The sequence below is a fragment of the Oryctolagus cuniculus genome, chromosome 12 (assembly GCF_964237555.1).
Source record: "Oryctolagus cuniculus chromosome 12, mOryCun1.1, whole genome shotgun sequence".
Taxonomy (NCBI): Eukaryota; Metazoa; Chordata; class Mammalia; order Lagomorpha; family Leporidae; genus Oryctolagus; species Oryctolagus cuniculus.
The window spans coordinates 45,726,011-45,742,097 of record NC_091443.1 but is presented as its reverse complement, the minus strand read 5'-3'; the positions used below and the strand labels follow the sequence as shown (position 1 = coordinate 45,742,097).

Genomic DNA, 16,087 nt, shown 5'->3' with positions numbered 1-16,087 from the left:
GCTGCACTGATCCGAAGCCAGGAGCCAGGTGCTTCCTCCTGGTCTCCCACATGGGTGCAGGGGCCCAAGCACCTGGGCCATCCTTCACTGCCTTCCCGGGCCACAGCAGAGAGCTGGACTGGAAGAGGAGCAATCGGGACTAGAACCGGCGCCTATATGGGATGCTGGTGCCGCAGGTGGAAGATTACCCAAGTGAGCCACGGCACTGGCCCCGCAAGTGTATCTACTTTTCATGCACACAGATCCATGGAAAAAATGTAATTAAGAGTTACTTTAAACAATTCATGGAAAAATGGAATTAAATGTTAGCTCTTTTTCTATGACCTTATTGAAGTACCCAGGCACACACACACACATACCACCAAATGACCTTTTTGATCTCCATTTCAATTAGTTCTCAATCTACCCCTGTCAATTTGTGCCTCTACTCCAGTGGGCATTTTACAATTTGCATTTATTGCTTTAACAATTCTCAATGAACTACAAAAGATAACACTTAAGGATTCCACCACTATCTTTGAGAATGGAAGACCTTACCTTCAGGAGAGATTTCCTTCCATGGATTGGGTGGATACATGAAAGCCGCATTCTGGATCTGGTCATGTATGTCTTCATCCTCGTTGAAGGGGAACGTGCCACTCAGGCTTACATAGATGATGACCCCAACAGACCACATGTCTAGAGAGCGATTGTAGCCCTTGTTCCTCAGAACCTCAGGAGCCAGGTACGCCGGGGTACCCACAACTGACCTCCGGAAAGACTTCTCTCCAATAATCCGGGCAAAACCAAAATCACAAAGTTTTACCTGTAGCAAAAAGGGTATTGCGGAAACACTAAGTTCTCAAGGGTGTGTCTGTGCGTGTCTAAATTCAGGTCTGCCAGAGACAACACTACTACTGTATACAAAATGATATGGACTTCACAAGGTAGAAGGAAAAATTTCCTATTTTATGTGTCTGAAGACAGTGGTTTAAGTATCATTATAAAACTATGCATTTTTCCTCCTCTTCCTAAAAACCAGAAGACAAATGTAACAGTAAGTATATTTAGAAGTGGGTAAGAGAGTTTACCAGGCAGGAAAACATTTTGCAAAGCAAGAGAGAGACAGACTTATGTCACAGGTAAAGGATTAGGATAAGCAAGAAATGTGTTAGGTCATCCACAAGAATCCTCAGTCAGTACGTGGCCAGGAACTGAAGCTGTCAAGGAAGTGAGGCAGGTCAGCCACCTTGGTCTGGCCACTTTAGGACTCCCTGTTGACAGATCTGGTTGTGTTCTATCATCTGACCAGAGGAAAAGAAGAAAGTGTTGCCCTAGTTCTTGAGGACATAGCTGAAGTTTAATATCGTACTCAACATTACAGACCTGGCAGCATCTACGGAACTCAAGTAAAATCACCGAGGATTTTGCTCGCAGATGGTGCCTTGTAACGAGGCTTAAACCTGATTGCTCCTGGTCATCAATAAATCTGTGATCATTTTGCCTTTGTTTTGTTTGTTTGTTTGTTTTGTTTAATTCAGTGCATAACAAGGTAATAAAAATGTTCTCATTCTCAGGCTATACTTTCAATACTGGACGAAGGCTGTCAGGTCCAGAAAAGACAGAAAGCAAAATGAGAGTTGTAAATTATTCATTTGTGTAACGTATCTAGTTGAAGGCTGAGTGACAAACCCACAGCCTCTGAAATGTAAGGTCACAAATAGATGAAAAGGAACAGGAAAACCCTGAAATGAAAAAAGGTTCTGAGGGAAGAAAAGAGGGTGACGGGATACTGCCGGGGAGCGAGTGATAGGGTCAGCTGGCCTCTGGCCGACAGGCTTTCATACTTGCCTGAGGGAAAGGATCCGCTGATGCTAGCAACACGTTCTCTGGTTTGAGGTCACAATGAACAATATTTTTAAAATGAAGATGTCGCAAAGCCACAAGTATCTACAAAGGAGGAAATGACCAAAACATTTTCATTTCATTCTTTTAATTTTAAGATGTTTTCTATCAGGGCATATGTTTTGTATCACTACATTCCTAAATCTGTATATATGAAATACATGAAACTTGTATAACCTAAATAAAATAAATAAAAGCCAAGAGACAACCTAAAACAAGTAGACAAGCCGACTGATGTTTGAAGCAGTGTACTGAGTTAGATAAACATTTAAGGTTTCTAAGGAAACTTCAGCAGTAAAAGTAGTACATTATGGTGTTCAAACAATGGCCAAGACAGGTATAAATCAATGGATTCAACAACTAATAAGGATATCAGTTTTTAATTATTTTCAAAGAATCAGGTCAAGCCAATATACATTTTAATATTCATCAACAATATTAACACATGGGCCTTTGCACAAGTAATTAATTCATTCTACTGGACTTTGAGTAACATAAATATTAATCAGATGACACAATGCACCATTGCAGCATTTTCTAGTGCCATGTAGACTAGAAACAAGGACTGAACAACAAGGCCAGAAAGCTGGAGTTAAACAGGGATCACATTTGATATTAAATGTTATCTTTTTTTCTGTCTCTAATTGATTTCTTACCTGAGTAATTAAAAACTTCGTTATGTGCTCTGGCAACCTGCCCTTTTCACTTGACAAGATCATCTCCAGCATGTCTCCATGGAGTTTTTCCATCACAACAAACACTCTTTCAGGCGTCTCAAACATACACTCCAGATTTACAACACCAGGGTGATGAAGGTTCTATTAAAGATAAATAAAACACTTGAAGAAAATGAGTTTTTTGATACTGTTTGGCAAGCTCACTGATTATACAAAACTGTTCCAGCTTAAAGCTATGGAGAAACCCACACTGAAGATTTTTTAACACCTCTAAATTCCACATGTGCTGCCTTATATTTTTGAAATTCTAATGTCTCCAAAAAATATATCTTTACTTTCTGTGCATAGTGAAATTTTGTCTATGCTAAAAATCCAAGTTCCAGCACAGTGAATTGCTAATTAGGTTTTAATTAGAATACCATATTGAGAAATGTGCAATTTCTTAGGATCATTTCCAGTATTAAGAATACTATCCTAAATATGCACACAAGGCCATCACTATACAATTGGTAGAAATTCAAGGCAGAAAAAATGAAATTTCTACATGCAATACATTTGACTACACTGATGAAGGACCTTAGTCAAAACCTTTTGAAACGTCTCTGCTGGAGGAGGAGCAGTAGTTTGTTATAGAAGCTTTGCTGCTGAGTGGAAATCACTGTGAAAACAGCCAGAGTAGTGTGCGCATCCTTCACCAATACGCCATGCTACCTGGTAGTCTTACATGGATTTCAAGCACTTACTAAATATTTCCACAATAAATAATGGCCAGTAATGGTAGAGAGAATTTTGCTTGAAATGTTCACTATCTCTTATGTTAGGTAAAATTACTCTAGGTTTTTGATGGTCCCTTCTAACGATGCTTAAATCTGAATGTATTTCTGGTATTCAACAAACGCTTTTCTTGATTCGATCTGTATCTTTTTCTGGGCACAACAACAACAACAACAAATCTGAACATTCTAAAAACAACTGCATATTGTACTTCTATTCTAATGAGAAATGGGGAAAAAGCCAATCATGAACAAAAATTACCTAAGCAAAAAACAGAAAAAAAGGAAAACAGGAATGATCTTAAATGTGCTAACAGCTGAACAGGGGAAAAAAAGTAAAGGCTTTTTTTGTTTGTTTTAGAAAAAAATTTTCAGTGAGGAATAAAATTGTATGCAAAATGAAATCTTTACAAACAACTGTGGACCTGAAATGGCTCACGATTCAGAAACATCACAGATGGATGTTGATGCTGATAGTGAGTAGCAGAAGGGGTTGTGGGTAAATCTACACTACTACAGTCGTCCTTGGTGTTACCCACTTGCAGGGAAAGCCTGGCATCCACTGAATACAGAGCCACCACGTGTGTACACATGGTAACAACCTTAGTACATGGCCTTAGTACATATGATAATAGCCTGTCCCTCTGGATGCACCATTATCTCTTTGGCCATTTGGCGATCCCCCTCAAACATCTGATGAGTCTTTTTTATTCTGATGTCTGGGGCCTGATCATGCTACATAATGTGGTCTTGCAAGTTTATAAATGTGGTCTGAGCACGTTTATGGGGTTACTCAACAGCCCTACTGCCTGTAGAGGGCTAGGGTCATTGTCTTTGAAATTCTCTTACTGTTAACTGCTCAAATTTGCCTACTTCACACAGACTAGGCAACTAGAGTTGTTCTTTCCTGGTCAGAGCTGAACACATGGAGAAAAGATACCTTGCACTATCCTTACTGTTTGTCCAAAGGACATACAAATAAGAACAGATAGCTATTTGGCTTTGAGTAATACAAGAGTGCCAGGTCCTCAGGCTAATTAGTGACTACATATATGAGAGTATTTCAGAAAGTTTATGAAAATATAGAATTGAAATATAAATTAAATTTGGTGCAAAATATTTTGAAATCCAGGCCATTTTTTCATAATATTCATTTCCATGAACTTTTTTTGAGGACCTTTCTTGTGTGTGTGTTTAAGTGATATGTACTATGGAATATATGTGATAGCACTGTTTAATCTCTGAATCTGCACCCTACACTTACATCCCCCTTCCCAACAGAGGAATCTTGTTGACTGAAAAGTCAGTGGCCTGCAGATGTCCAAAGATCTTAGTTGTCCTCTTTGAAACCAGTGATCATAGAAGAAGCTTTTAAGATTAAATGAGAGAGCCCTGCTACAATTCTGGTCTCCTGGGACAACTTTGCTCTGAGATGTGCTTGGTGAACTTTCCTCTGGGAATCTTTTTTAATTGATTATTTTTTTCTATGTAATCTAACGTTAAAACCATAAGCAGTGTTCAGGAGGAGTTTGTCTTCAAATGACCAAGTCCTTGCTTTCTGGAAGAAAAGCAGGAAAAACAAACAAGAAACAAGTATATCAGTATAGATAGCAAGGCAGGAGTGGAGGGTCTTTCTGTAGGCAGATTGGCATGAAAAAGGGAATAAAAGTAAAGAGAAAATAGAGTAAGGAGGAGGGAACTGGAGTAGATCCTAAGCTGCCTAGCCAGTTACTTCTGCTTACCTCATCATAGGCTCTTCTGAAGGCTGGGAGAGAGGAGACTCAACAGCTGATGAGGAAACTTTCCTATCCAAATTCACTGAACATCTACACAGTGCCTATTCTCATGTACTCCTACCTGCATTCCTCTAAGCACATGAGTTCTTGAAGGTAAAAAAGATTTTTATTCATGATGTTCATTTTTCCCTTCCCCAAGAAGGGAAGTCTACAACATGACTCATACAACCACTATACAGAGGGTAGGGCCTCCACATTTGTTATCTAATTGGTGTATGTCCTAGGTGAAAAGAATGTTCTAGGTGAAAAGCATGGTACAGAGGAATGATTATGATTACTGTCAACTATTTTGTGCTATATTCACTGTAAGCTCTCAAGGACTGTACAAATATGTCCTCTCTTAGCATCTTTATGAAAAGGATAAGGAAAAATTTTGATATTTTCCAATAAAGGATTTGAGAACGATTAGGTAAGCAGATTAAAAATAAAAATGCAATGAAAGCATCAGACTAAAGATCAGGTATACGCTACTGGTAGCAAAAATGTTTTAGAAAAGTTTAAACTAATATGTTCACTGAACTTGACCTTTGCTCTTTTATGAAAAGCTTTATGCTTTATAGGTTTCCTAAAGAATACACTTAGTGACAGCTGAAAAAATATTTCCAAAAGCAACATGATATTAATTTTTCTGAATAACTGATATTTAATAAACTAATTTTTCTGAAGTTTATTATATATGGTTGACACAAGGCCATCACAGAAACTTACTCTTGAATTATGTTTTTTTGGATTGAACCAAATGACCACATATCCAGTATCTGATAAAAAACTTAAGGAAGAATATAAGGAATCATACCCTATTTATCCAAACTCCCAGTAGTATACAATGAGAAGTATTTCTTTAGCTTAAAGAATATAATATTTGAATATGGGAAGCTGGAAAAGCCTAAGCTATTATTTTTTTACTTTCATGTATTATGAGTTTTAATATCTTAAAAAAACTTTCATATAACCTTTAATCAAACTGGCTCACGGGAGTTGATGACAGTTTTAATTTTTCATCTAAAACATGCAATAACCTCTGAACTTTTTTTGTCCTAATGTCTAATATTGCTGAATTTGAAAATGACATGAAAATGGCAACATCAATTATGGCATCATAGTGTGCAAAAGAAATGAATTTCTGCTAACTTCTCTGGCTTACATCAGGAATTCAGATAATAAATTTCATGGCAGAGCAAGCTTCTACAGGACTCTCTGGCCATCTGTTTGCTGCATTTAAGTAATTTAATTTTCAGGAAATGAAACATTTGGTCAAGTACAGGAAAGAATAGTGTGCATTCACACATAGCAGATTGATGACATATCCATGGGGTGAATGTAAGTTGTTTCAAAGTCTGGAAGGAAATATTATTTGGAGAGCAAGAAAAAAATTTTTCTGACCTAAGCTGCCTAAAAATTCTTATGTAATCAGTGGAAGCTAGTCATAAAACCAGAGATACTTTAGAGGTGCCACTCTGCCCACTACATCACATATAGAAAGCCTCCATCACTTGGCTTGACTACCACATTCCTTGATTGCAGAGAGCAAAGATGCAGAAGATGTTCCACATGTTATATATTATCAAGGCAATACAGATTAAAACAATGAGATGACACTGCAAACTATTACAATCACCACAATCTGGACTACTAACGATAACAAATACTGGCACGTGTGTGGAGCAAGAGGAAGTGTCATTCATTGATGTGAGAATACAAAAATGGTACAACTACTTTGGAAGACAATTAAGTGCTTTCTCCTAAACCAAACATACACTTCACATAAAATCTAGCACTCATTCTTCTTGGTATTTACCTAAAAGAAACAAAAAATTATGTCCAAGGAAAACATGAGTGGTTAGAGCAGCTTAATCATAACTGTCCAAAATTGGAAGCAACCAAGGTGTTCATTATTAGGTGAATGGACACACTGTAATGCATCCAGACAAGGAAATATTATTGAGTGATAAATAGAAATAAACCATTAAGCCACAAAACAGTATGGGAAAAACTTAAATATGTATTAGTAAGAAAGAAGCCTGAAAAGACTACATACTGGGTGACTCCAATTACATGATGTTCTGGAAAAGATAAAACTATGGGGACAGTAAAAGTTCAGTGATTGCCAAGGTTAAATACATGCAACACAAAGCATTTTTAGGGCAGTGAAAATATTCTATATGATACTATAATTAAGGATACATGTAATCATATATTCATCCAAACTCATAGACTATTTAACACCAAGAGTAAATAAACCCTAATGGACTTTGAGTGATATGATCAGTTAAAGGAGGTTAATCAATTGGAGAAAATACACCACTCTGTGGTAGATGTTGATAAGTGTGGAAACTATGTAATTGTGTGGGAAGGGAGTATATGAGAAATTTCTATACTTTCCTCTTAATTTTGCTGTGAACCTAAAATTGCTCCAAAGAGAACTCTACAAAGTCTTTAAAAAGCAACTCAAAATACCTAAAGAATTCAGACACTCTAAGCCCATCATCTGTGTTCATAAATTGGAGATTTCTAAAAAATGTATTTGAAAGCAGAGTTACGGGGGCGGGAGAGGGAAGAGAAAGAGAGAGCGAGAGAGCAAGAGAGCGAGAGCGAGCGAGAGAGAGAAATCTTCCAATTGCTGGTTCACTCCCCAGATGCTTGCAATGACAAAGGGTGGACGAGGCTGAAGCCAAGAGCCAGGAACTCCACCTAGGTCTTTCGAGTGGGTGGCAGGAAGCCAAGCTTTTGGGATATCTTTCACTGCTTTCCCAGATGCATTAGCAGAGAGCTGGATCAGAAGCAAAGATGCCAGGACTCTTCATGGTGTCATATGGGATGCTGGTGATGTCATAAGCGGTGGCTTAACCTACTGCACCACAATGCAAGCCCCGTAGACTGGTGTTGCTGGCATTAACATCTAAATTATGGCTGAATCTGGCACTGTGACTTCTGAGGATAATGATTTCTATCACAAGACTTTTAGAAAGATCCTCACACAGCAAGGATCTTATGTGCATCTCAGTGTCTACCTCTTAAAACTCTCAACCACGGCCAGAATTTCAAGTTAAATTTAAATAGATGTACTACTTAAGAAAAAAAGCAACAAAGTCTACAATGATAGAAAACTAATGATTATCCAACATCTTTAAAAAAAATCAGTGTTAGGAAACATTCCAGCCATCAAATATGACCCCTGCCTCTTCCTGCCGCTAGTGGGATTGTGTTTAGTGGAAAGACCAGAATTAAAGTATGCCTGTTATTAAAAAAGAAATTAGAGTTCAACCAATAGTATTAAGTAGAACAAAAAAAAAATACTAAAAGGGATAAAGTATTAAGTTGTACATCAACAGTCAGGACAAGGGCTGATCAAGTCATTGTTTCTCATAGTATCCATTTCAATTCAACATCAACTTAATACTAATGGTTGAACTCTATAATTAACACACAATTATTCTTAGGTGTTTAAATTTAACTGAAAAGTGATCTCTGTTAAACATAAGAGTGGGAATAAGAGAGGGAGAAGATGTATAAATTAGGACAAGCTCAAGCTGACTTGCTCAAATGGTATAGTTAGAAACGTGCCAGGGGATTCCAATACAATCCCATCAAGGTGGCATGTACCAATGCCATCTCACTAGTCCAAGTGATCAATTTCAGTTCACAATTCATCATAATGATAGGTCTAAGAGTCAAAGGGATCACATAAACAAGACTAGTGTCTGCTAATACTAACTGATAGAATTAAAAAGGGAGAGAACGATCCAACATGGGAAGCGGGATACACAACAGACTCATAGAATGGCAGATGTGCTAAACAGCACTTTGGCCTCAGAATCAGCCTTTAAGACATCTGGATCTGGCTGAAGAGCCCATGAGAGTATTTTAGGCATGGACAGCCAAGATACTCTGGCAAAAAAAACAAAAACAAAAACAAACCTAAATGAAAGATCTCTGCGAGTGAGATCCCAGTGGAAAGAATGGGCCATCAAAGAAGGAGGTACCTTTCTCTGAAGGGAGGAGAGAACTTCCACTTTGACTATGACCTTGTCTAAATAAGATCGGAGTTGGTGAACTCAAAGGCTTCCATAGCCTTGGCAACTCATGACAAGAGCCTAGGGAGATTACTGACACCATAAACAAGAGTGTCAATTTGTTAAGTCAACAACAGGAGTCACTGTGCACTTACTCTTCATGTAGCATCTCTGTCCTTAATGTGTTGTTCAATGTGAATTAATGCTATACCTAGTACTCAAACAGTATTTTACACTTTATGTTTCTGTGTGGATGCAAATTGTTGAAATCTTTACTTAATATATACTAAATTGATCTTCTGTATATAATATAAAGAGAATCGAAAATGAATCTTGATGTGAATGGAATGGGAGATGGGAGGGTTGCGGGTGGGAGAGAAGTTACAGGGGTAAGAAGTCATTGTAATCCATAAGCTATACTTTGGAAATTTATATTTATTAAATAAAAATGAAAAATAAAAAAGAAATTAGAAATTGTATATCAAGCTATTTTATTTTATATAAAAGTTGAAAAACAACAGTGCATGTATAGTCTTGTGGTTAACATGCCTGCACAGCATATATGACCGCTTGGGTTGATACGAGGGTCCATTTCCTGACTCAGTTTCCTACTAATGCAGAACCTGGAAGACAGCAGGGAGAGTTCAAGTAATTGGGTTCCTGGCACCCATGCTGGAAACCTGGATTGTGTTGTGGATTCCCAGACTTGGCTCCAGACCAGGAGTCAATTGTTTCCCTATCTAGGGAATTCACCATGAAGCTACCTGTCTCTTTCAGTGTCTGTCTCTCGAATAAACAATTACATTAAAAATTTTAAATTTGAAACATAGATCAAATACCTAATTTTTTACTATGTGGTATGAACTCATAGAGATGGAAACATATCTGGAATTCTTTTAAAATTTCCTGTTAATATATCTGATGAGAAACATGAATACAAGAATCTAATCTAGTATTGCATTAGATTATCTTTAGTAAGTGAAAGGCTGTGGGGCTGGTGCCGTGGCACAGTAGGTTATTCCCCCACCTGCGGCACCAGCATCCCATATGGGCACCGGTTCTAGTCCTGCCTGCTCCTCTTCCAATCCAGCTCTCTGCTGTGGCCTGGGAGGGCAGGAGAAGATGGCCCAAGCCCATGAGCCCCTGCATCCACATGGGAGACCGGGAAAAAACACCTGGCTCCTGGCTTCGGATCAGTGCAGCGCCAGCTGTTGTGGCCATTTGGGGAGTGAAGCAAAGGATGGAAGACCTCTCTCTCTGTCTCTCCCTCTCACTGTCTGTAACTCTACCTCTCAAATAAATAAATAAAATCTTTTGAAAAATGAGTGAAAGGCTATAATCACTCCTGAGATGTGGATGATCTGTATATGGTACACATTATTTTTCAAAATGTTTTTAATGAAGGAACATTCTTCCCTCCTCCTTTCATGAAGCAACCCTCAAGACTAATACTCTTTCAAAAAATGTTAGGATACACTGATTTAAAAATCACATTACATAACACTGAATTTATTCCTCCAAATATTCATGTGAATCAAATCCAATAAGTTAGCATGATTTACAATCTGCAGTTAAGGAAGCCAAGTTTCAGAGAGATTTACTGAAAAGTAGAAAAGTTTCCACTTGGAATTTGGCCTTTGGACACTATGTTTTCCCTATGAATAACTTCTGACCTATGCAATATCTATTTGGATATTCTTCTAAACTTACTTTCTTCTCCTTATAATAGAGACTTATTTTTTTCTATATGAGTATATACACAATCTGTGGGCTTTATCTTTTCAAATATGCACAAGGCAAGAAGATTTCCTAAGAGCTGAAAAACTTTGCTGTCTAAGAAGTAATATCATGAAAATTTTTCATTCAAAACACAAAAAAATATTTGGTGAAACAGGAGTATAGTAAACATATTAGATGAAACAAAAGAAGCATAAACCAACCTCTCAATACACAACAAAACAGAAAGCACCTACATTTTATGTATTTTTCTCTAAGGAAAGAACTGATTTCTTCAAAACTTAAAAAATGTCACCAGTTTGTGAAATTTTCCCAACCACACCCAGCAATATTATTCTCTAGTTTCTCCTCACCATCTTCTCTTGATCATCTGTAAGATACACACACACACACACACACACACACACACACACACACACACACTCATGGGCACACACATACACTCACGGGGAAGAGGGGAGGGAATCATGCTCCAGGAGGACAGATTACCACATTTTTAGACAGAAAGGAATGGAAGTAAGGAATCATTTATTCTATTATTGGCAATTCCTTACCCCTCTAGTTCCTTGAGTCCTGGCTATATAATTGAATCAATAAATATTTACTGAGTATCCACCAGAGGCCAGGCATTATGTGCAGGACATGTTCAGCTCCACCACAAGCAAATCACCAACCTTGCAATGATGAAATTGTTTCTCATTCTGGTGTTCTGAACTGGTTCTGAGGAGTCGGACTTACAACTCTGTGGCAGTAGTAATGACACCTAGTACGTTTGGCAGCTTTACTATATACCAAGCCTTGCTAAGAGGAACACAAAGTGATCACATTTGGTTCTTACAACATCTCCATGGGGTTTCCTAAATAAGGAGACTGAAGCTCAGAGAGCTTAAGAAATGTTAAATGGTACCTGTAAGATTTGCATCCAGTCAGCTTAACGCCAGAACCCATGCTCTTTAACCATGTTGTATATTGTTATAATTCTTGTCTTGGATTCATGTCCACTTAGGAGCAGGTTCTGCCTATTATAATTAGTATGTCTCGGGAACACTACTTCAGCCTCACCACTGTGATCTCACAACCTGTTTAGCACATTGTCTGGGTGCCTGACACTGCCAGCTGTCAGTTTTTCACCACAGTGTTCCCTCCTCCTCCAGGATCTCCACCTTGACAAGCTGCCTTGACAATTTGGGTTCCACATATTTCTGCAGGGTGGGAATTCTCCTCAATTCAGCTCTTTCAGTTTCTGAGTTCATGGACAAGCACAGCACCCTGTGTCACCAAATCCTCTCCTAATGTTGAGGCTCCCGGCCTGGGCAGGAAGCTCTCTCACAAGTTCTCTGCTTTCCTCCCAGCTCCAAGTCCAGATATCTTCCCTCAGTTCCATCTTTTGAGCCTGTAGTAAATGACTGGCTATTCCACAAGCTCTTCTTCCTCATCAAATAACAAGACTGTCTTATTAGAAGATAAAATTTAAGAGCTAGAATGTATTCATAAAAAGGTATTATATTCAAAGCCTGAAAAAGAATTTAAGAAAATATAGTATGTCATTTCAGACAATTTTGTCAAATGTTAAGAGTATCTGCAATGTTCTTATTACTCTGCTAGGCATCATGGAAATTGAAAGAAAAATACAACATTAGTGGGGTCTTCAAACTGCAAATGCACTTAACACATAAAAAGTATCCAATAAGTGTTAAAATGATACTGTATACCCAAACTACAAACCATAAATAACAGGAGATGTAGGAAGCAATACAGAGAAGACTGGTGAAAGATGGATAAGCTAAGTAAACCAAAATGGGCACCCAAGCTTGGAATTAAAAAACTGAGCAGTGGGTAGAGGCTAACAGTGTAATGAGGACAGTGACCTGAAGATGATCAGTGTTGGGGAAAAATGACTCAGTTGAATAGGAGACAGAGTCCAGCAAAATCACCTACATTGCTCAAAGCCAGGAAAAACAGAGGTCTGATGAAGACGATGAAACAACTGAGTCAGCATGCTAAAATGCAAGCTCACTGTGGACTCTTCTGGTCTCATTTCTTAGGATGAACCATGGAAAAGGGAGAGTCAGGGGGTGGCACTGGGATGGGGGAGGGGAGTGCACACAACTGACAGGATTATCATCTGTTGCAGCAATCAATTCATGCATTTCAAAGCCTGCTCTAGACTAGTGGAGATGAAAATGTTAAGGCTAAAGCCCACATGGGTTTGTAGTAAGAAAGAATAGAAACGGGACATTTTGACTGTCATTTGCTGAAAATAGCCTTGTAAAAAGTTTCTTACTTTTGAACTTCCTTCTCTATACTACGTAATTCCCAAACACTTATCTGATCATAAGATTTTGATCAAAGTGTTTCAATAATTTACAATTTCCCAGGCTTGATACATTCGAACTGAGTTGGCACAACATCTAAGGTTCTCCATGGACTCACGATAAATCCATTTCTTGGTCTATCCCATCACAGCAGACTCCTACTAAGGTAGGCACACTCTTGGAGAGCAGAGTTTTAAAAGATATGTGAAAATATAATTTTTAAAACTAAAATCTATTTTGTTTATCTATAACTCAACTGCCTAGACCAAGAGGGGCACCCAATAACTGTTCTTTGAATGAAAGAGTGAATCGTAACAGTCCATGGATATTTTTCTACAATAGATCTGTCTGAGAATTTCTCTGTTGTCCAGAAATTCTCCATCCCTAAGTTTCCTTTCAAAATCATTTTTTTTACCTCCAAAAGGAAGGCATACACCCTTTTCAAAAGAAAACTTTTGATACAGGGGAAGAAAATATTTTTGGACAAAAAATAATAGGAAAATTTGAAACACTGTGTTGGTATGAAATGAATTATCCAAATGACTTGTGAATCAATCCTTTTGTAACTTAGTTCTTTTTTTGAAGATTTATTTACTTTATTCAAAAGGGAGAGTTACAGACAGAGGGTGAGACAGAGATATCTTCTGTCTGGTAGTTCTCTCCCTAAATGACCATAACAGCGAGGGGACAAGGGCTGGGCAAGACAGAAGCCAGGAACTAGGAACTTCTTCTGGGTCTCCCATGTGGATGAAGGGGCTCAAGAACTTGGAACATCCTTTGTTGCTTTCACAGGCCATTAGCAGGGAGCTGAATTAGATATGGGATAGCCAGGACTCAAACTGGTGTCTATATGGGATGCCGGCCTTGGAGGCGAAGGCTTAACCCCCTATGCCACAGCACGGTCCTTTTGTCTTTAACAAAAATATTTGAAAGGCACATACACACTAACATGCACACATACAGAGGCAGAGAGAGAGAGAGATATCCCCCATCCCAAATGTCTGTAACAGCTAGGGCTGTGCCAAGCTGAAACCAGGAAATGAGATCTCAATCCAGGTCTCTCATGTGGATGTCATCACCTGCTGCCTCCCAGGGTGTGCATAAGCAGGAAGCTGGAATTGGGAACAGAGCTGAGACTCAAACTTAGACACTCTGACATGGGGTGCAGGCATCCAAAGCAGCATCTTAATTGCTATACCAAATGTACACTCCTGAAATTAATTTTATTAAATGCATGAATTAATAAAAGAATAATTTATAAGCAGAGAATTAAAATAACTTTCTGAAGTAAAATCACGAAGGTTTTTCTTTTGCTTACAACTCAGCTCCTACATATACAAAAAAGGAATAAATTATTGCTGAATCTGTCTCATGAGCGGTAATAATAGTCAACCACAAAGTTATGAATTAAATAAAAAACCAACCTGATTATATAAAAGTGTTTCAGTAACATCGTATTTTTATGTCACATAAACATAGACTAACATTTATAGAATATCTTTCTAGAGAAATATTTTACTAACAATAATTATGATAAATTAACCCTGGAGAATGAATTATTTTAACACTAAAAATGTAGCCAAGTAACTGTAAAAGTAGGAGCTGGTTAGAGTCTTAGCTGCTCCACTTCTTATCCAGCTCCCTGCTAAAGCTCCTAGAAAAGCAGCAGAAGATGGCCCAACCCTCGGGACCCTGCACCTACGTGGGAGAGCCGGAAGAAACTCCTGGCTCCTGGCTTCAGACCAGCCCAGCTCTAGCCACTGAAGCCCTTTGCAGAGAGAACCAGAGAATGGAAGATCAATCTCTCTCTCTCTCCAATGCTGCCTTTCAAATAAATAATTCTTTAATAGAATTATGAACAGGGGACCAAGAAAATGACTTTAAAGTACAGAAACACAGTATATTAGAACATATATCTGTAGAGCAAGTGGAATAGGTTCAAGAAAAAGGAAAGGAAGTTGTAAAATACACTATTATTAAAGAAAAGCCTATTCATTTTATAAAATGGTTGATAAAAACTATTGAATGTCCATCACATTTAAATTCTAATGGATACATTTATAGGAGTATTTATCTTCAAATACAAACACTTTGAACACCCTGAAACTTTAAAATCTTTAAACTCCTCACTAAGTCGTTTGGGATGAGTCTCTGTTGCCATAGTTAAGATGCTGCTTGGGACACTCACAGCCTTACCAGAATGCCTGGGTTTGAGTGCTGGCTTTGCTCCTGACTCCAACTTCTTGCTAATGTCTACCCCTGGAGCCAGCAGATGTTGGCACGAGTGGTTGGGTTCTTGCCATTCATGGGGGAGACCCAGATTGAGTTCTCACTTCCAGTGTTAGCCCAGCCATGGTTGTTAAAGTGAACTAGCAGATTGGAAGATGTCTCTCTCTGTCTGTCTCTCTGCCTCTCACACAAAACTAAAATAAATGATAGAAAAAGTCCTAGCTTTCCACTTGAAAATACACAAGCATGTAGAAAGCTTTTCAGAATTCTTTTTGAGAATACAAGGGGAAAAATATTTAAAGATCTTCTAAAATGATGTAAAATTTTCTAATAATTTTTCAAAGAATATTTATTTTGCTGAGATAGTCTCCTACCTAATGACTCTTTCTGCCATTTCTTTGATGATTAAAATCCTATATGAATCTTTCAAGGTTTCATTGGTACTCTATTTCTTTTTTATTTTTAAGACTTATTTATTTTATTTGAAAGGCAGAGTTAGAGAGAGGCAGAGGCAGAGGCAGAGAAAGAAAGGTCTTCCATCCGCTGGTTCCTCCCCAAATGGACACAATGGCGAGAGTTGTGCCTATCTGAAGCCAGGAAATAGGAGCTTCTTCCCACACGGGTGCAGGGGCCCAAGGACTTGGGCCACCTTCTACTGCTTTC

The 16,087-nt window shown here is 38.2% G+C and overlaps 1 protein-coding gene across 3 annotated transcripts in view; it reads right to left on the bottom strand.

The window, feature by feature from the left end:
* Positions 1–16,087, bottom strand: part of PRKD1 (protein kinase D1) — a 358,025-nt gene that overhangs the window by 32,223 nt on the left and 309,715 nt on the right. For all 3 annotated transcript variants that reach the window (XM_051822738.2, XM_051822739.2, XM_070053809.1), the window contains 3 exons: positions 2,541–2,702; positions 1,831–1,929; positions 538–805 (listed from right to left, as the gene is read on the bottom strand). In XM_051822738.2, coding sequence (XP_051678698.1) covers positions 538–805; positions 1,831–1,929; positions 2,541–2,702 — 529 coding nt within the window. The remainder of the gene's footprint in view (positions 1–537; positions 806–1,830; positions 1,930–2,540; positions 2,703–16,087) is intronic.